The sequence below is a fragment of the Myotis lucifugus genome, unplaced genomic scaffold (assembly GCF_000147115.1).
Source record: "Myotis lucifugus unplaced genomic scaffold, Myoluc2.0 scaffold_10, whole genome shotgun sequence".
Lineage (NCBI taxonomy): Eukaryota > Metazoa > Chordata > Mammalia > Chiroptera > Vespertilionidae > Myotis > Myotis lucifugus.
In genome coordinates this window covers 10,250,987-10,255,656 of record NW_005871058.1, presented here as the reverse complement: position 1 = coordinate 10,255,656, position 4,670 = coordinate 10,250,987, and the positions used below count along the sequence as shown (strand labels likewise).

At 36.4% G+C, this 4,670-nt stretch overlaps 1 protein-coding gene across 1 annotated transcript in view; it reads left to right on the top strand.

Annotated features, from left to right (window-relative positions):
- The first annotated feature begins 1,010 nt into the window (after positions 1-1,010).
- Positions 1,011-4,670, top strand: part of LOC102435280 (NKG2-D type II integral membrane protein-like) — a 7,551-nt gene continuing 3,891 nt past the window's right edge. The window contains exons 1-5 of the mRNA XM_023749828.1: positions 1,011-1,062; positions 1,850-1,942; positions 2,156-2,191; positions 2,858-3,009; positions 3,305-3,408. Coding sequence (XP_023605596.1) covers positions 1,011-1,062; positions 1,850-1,942; positions 2,156-2,191; positions 2,858-3,009; positions 3,305-3,408 — 437 coding nt within the window. The remainder of the gene's footprint in view (positions 1,063-1,849; positions 1,943-2,155; positions 2,192-2,857; positions 3,010-3,304; positions 3,409-4,670) is intronic.

Genomic DNA, 4,670 nt, shown 5'->3' with positions numbered 1-4,670 from the left:
GAGAGAGAGGGAGAGAGAGGGGGAGGGAGAAAGAGAGGGAGAGAGAGAGAGAGAGAGAGAGAGAGAGAGAGAGAGAGAGAGAGAGAGAAGCAAAACATTGAGGTGCTAGAGAAACATCCATCAGTTGCCTCCCATAGGCACCCAACTGGGGATCAACACGAAACCGCTTTGATGTATAGAGCAATGTTCAACCAACTGAGCAACCAGTGGGGCTTATGTACTATATTCTAACATAGTAGGTTCTTGAAAAGCTCATTTTAAGGTTTTTAAGGCATAATGAAGTGCAATGATTGATAATATGTTTTTTAAAAAGAAATGTAATATAATATTGTGGACACTATATGTACTCAAGTATATTATTAAAGAGGGATATTTTATATGTAGTTTGAGTGGAAAGACAGATCAGAGAATATAGGAAAAATTTAAACACATAAAAATGTATTATATGCTAAAGGTAATATTTCATATCAACGAGAATATATTGATTTATTCACTATATAGAATTAGAAAAATTCAATAACCATTTGGAAAATAAAAATTGTTAAAAGTTTGAGTTTCTACCTCATTTATTACACAAACACATACACACACCAAATAGACCAAATTAAAAAAAAAGAAACTATATAACTTATGATGGAAGCTTTATTTTATAAATTCAAAATAAACAAAGCATTTTATTAATATTAAACAAGATCAAGAGTTTGAGCAAGTCAACTATTATCCATTTAAACACCCATAAGTATCATAAATTAAGTTAAAACAAAAATTAAATCTAAGATAAATATTGCAAAACATATGACAAGAAATGAACTAATATTCTCAACTTAAAAGTGAGAAAAATCTTACTTAATACAAATATGAGAAGTCTCAAAGAAATAAAATAAGCACATGACAATCATAATACAAGATGTGTAATCCTTTGTTGTCTTTTTATTTATAACAAGAAAAATGAAGTTATAAAATTTTAAATAATATTGGTCATCAGATTTATATATTTAAAAATCTAAATAATGCTTAATGCGGAAGAAAGAATGAGCAAAAAGGCTTTTAAATCTATATTTGGTACAACATAAGTTGATAGAGCCTCTTTGGACTGAAATTTTCAATCTTTACAAAAATTTTAAAAAAATGTTCTTTGACTCAGTAATAATTCTTATGGAATTTTTCCTAGAGGGTTACTAAAACAGTTGCATGGGTGTGTATGAAATATTATGTATATAATTATTCCTTAGTGAAAACTAGGAAACAATTTAAATATGCATTGGAAAAAAATCAAAGTCTTTCAATAATAAGATTTTTGTCCATATACCAATAAAACACAATGCAAGCTGCTATTTATAAAAATTTGACAACTTCATAAGACATGATTAGAATAATGACTAGGGTATTTTCTTAAGTAAAAATAATCATAGAATATTTTGTATAGTTTCTTAAATATATGTTTTTAAAAGGGGTTTAGAGAAACTGTCCATTTTTCTCACAGTTGGAAAGAATGAATTCTGTCTCCTGACAGAATTCCAACTTAAACAACACACATATAATGCCTGCAATTTCTGTGCTTTCTTTTTTTAATACAGAGGGATTTGGGATTGGTGTCTCAGAAATTTTGAAAAATGTAAATTTAACCATGAGTTATTCTGGGGAAATTGTAGAGAGAAATAGGAGAAAATAGTAGATTTTAAAATCTTATTTTTAATAATTTACAAAGTACTTATTTTACCTGTCTTGAGAAAATATATGAGGAAAAAACACTAATATCACTCCTACATAGAAAACACTCTAACGTCTACATTAAACATAAAAATACCAGAACCCTTTCTGCTTTTTCTCACTGGTTTTTCTTTAACAGCATCTGCATTTTTCCTTACTCGGTGCATTGCTGTAGCTCTGGGAATCCGTTTCATTGTAATGGTAACGATATGGAGTGCCATCGTCATAAATTGTAAGTGATAACAGAGACATAGATAGCATTGCTGATATAACAAATTTAATACATTACTTTGATTAATATTCAGCAGGACAGAAACATAAACTAGCAACATTTAATGTGCCTTTATATTTTAGTTATTAGTCCAGAAACTTGTCATATATTTTTATTTTTGCTTGAACTATGTCACAACACATAACTTTCCAATAATTATGATTATTTTAACAGCGTTATTCAACCAAGCAGTGCCAATTTCCTTGAACGGTAAGAGAAAGTTTTCTAATAATTGGAAGCACAAATTGCATGTATCTGTGTATACAGGGGTTTAGGCATGTATCCAATGCTGCCGACAGGAAAGTCTATAAGAAAGATCATGTATTATAGAAATCTACACTTGAAACCTATATAATCTTATTGAACAATCTCATCCCAATAACTGTAATAAAAAGAAAATGTAAAAGAAAATGAATTGTTGTCCACAATTCACTATTCCTTTTTATTTTATTTATTTTTTAAAATTATATTTTATAGATTTCTTACAGAGAGGAAGGGAGAGAGATAGAGAGTCAGAAACATTGATGAGAGAGAAACATGGATCAGCTGCCTCCTGCACACCCCTACTGGGGATGTGCCCTTGACTGGAATCAAACCTGGGACCTTTTAGTCCTCAGGCCGATGCTCTACCCACTGAGCCAAACTAGTCAGGGCCAAATTTTATTTTATTTTTTACAATGAAGGAGTAATTTTAAAAAGTAGAAAACATAGTTTTGGCATATCTATGTATAGAGATATGTCATTGGGTATGACCTTAATGGTCTAATATTTTGAATTTTAGAGTTAGAATAAAAAAAGTATTTACCCTGCCTCGAAAAAAAATCTAATATAATATTTAGACATGTGCAGAATTAATAACATATTCTCCCTTTCTAGACAGTTACTGTGGCCCATGTCCTAAAAACTGGCTATGTTACGGAAACAACTGCTACAAATTTTTTAATGAGAGCAAGAACTGGTTTCAGAGCCAAGCTTCCTGCATGTCTCAAAATTCTAGTCTCCTGAAGATATACAGCCAAGAGGACCAGGTGAAGTATTGTTTTCATTCATCTGCCTATTGAGTCCTACCATATGTGGCAACTCTCTGGAATATGAACCTGAAATATAATAGAGGCACAAGGCTCTGATACATCAACTCCATATTCTTCTGTATTAAAAATAAAAAATCACAACAATGGCAGCTATTATATATGTGTTGTTGAAGTTGGAATTCTGAAAGAGGACAGAATGCAGTTTCCTCAACTGTGGGGAAAATGATGAAATGATTATAGCCTTGTATTTAATACAATTCTGAGAAATGACTTTATTTGTGATTTCCAATAGGATCTCTTTAAATTACTAAAGTCCTACCATTGGATGGGACTAAAAAAGAATTCCACAAACGGAAACTGGCAGTGGGAAGATGGCTCCATTCTGGCTCCCGATCAGTAAGTCTGTACCTGTAGTAGGTCTGTAGTTGTGGATTTGCCTCTAAGCTATTCCTATGATCACTGAACTACCACATTTTCCTTGACACAATGCCAGGACATCCCATATGCCAGTGGTCGGCAAACTGGGGCTCGCGAGCCACATGTGGCTCTTTGGTCCCTTGAGTGTGGCTCTTCCACAAAATATCGACTTCTGTGCATGGGCCACGAAGTTTCAATCGCACTGTATGTGCGTGTCTGCATGTGGTATTTTGTGGTAGAGCCACACTCTAGGGGCCAAAGAGCTGTATGTGACTCACCAGCTGCAGTTTGCCGACCACTGCCATATGCTAATAGAGTCAGTCCAAAACTGCCATATGCTAATGGAGTCAGGCCTAGATTTAGTACATTGGGAAGCAGCCAGTACTCATAAAAATGAGTAAAATTAAGTGTTTGCTATGTGCTAAATACTGTGCAAGTTACTTGCTATGAACATATGTGTGCAAGACATTGTATGAGCAGAGGCTCTTCTTTTTCTTACATAAATACGTAGGAGAGAAACAGATGGATCTTATAATAAATACTAGAGATCTGGTTAATGAAAATTTGTGCACTTGGGGGGGTGGGGGGGAAGGGTCCCTCAGCCCAGCCTGTGCCCTCTCACAGTCTGGGACCCCTCAGGGGATGTCCACCTGCTGGCTTAGGTCTGCTCCCAGGGAGATCAAGCCTAAGCTGGCAGTCAGACATCCCTCTGGCAGCCTGGGAGCCCTTGGGGGATGTCCACTTGCCAGCGGGGAGCAGGCATAAGCTGCAGTCAGACATCCTTAGCACTGCTGAGGAGGCGGGAGAGGCACCCGCCACCGCTGCTGTGCTGACAGCCAGCAGCCTGGCTTGTGGCTGAGCAGAGCTCCTTCTGTGGGAGCGCACTGACCACCAAGGGGCAGCTCCTGCATTGAGTGTCTGCACCCTGGTGGCCAGTGTGTCATAGGTGGCCAGTCATTCCCAGTTGTTCTGCTGTTAGGGTCAATTTGCATATTACCCTTTTATTATATAGGATAGAGGCCTGGTGCATAGGTGGGAGCCGGCTGGTTTGCCCTGAAGGGTGTCCTGGATCATGGGGAGGTCCTCCTGGGGTGCCTGGTCAGGCTGGGTGAGGGGCTGATGGCTGTTTGCAGGCTGGCCACACCCCCAGCAGCCCAAACTCCAGCCTCTCCTTTTTTTCTTTATCTTTTTTTTTCTGGGATTAATTTATCTTCTATAATTGAAACTTTGTAGCCTTGAGC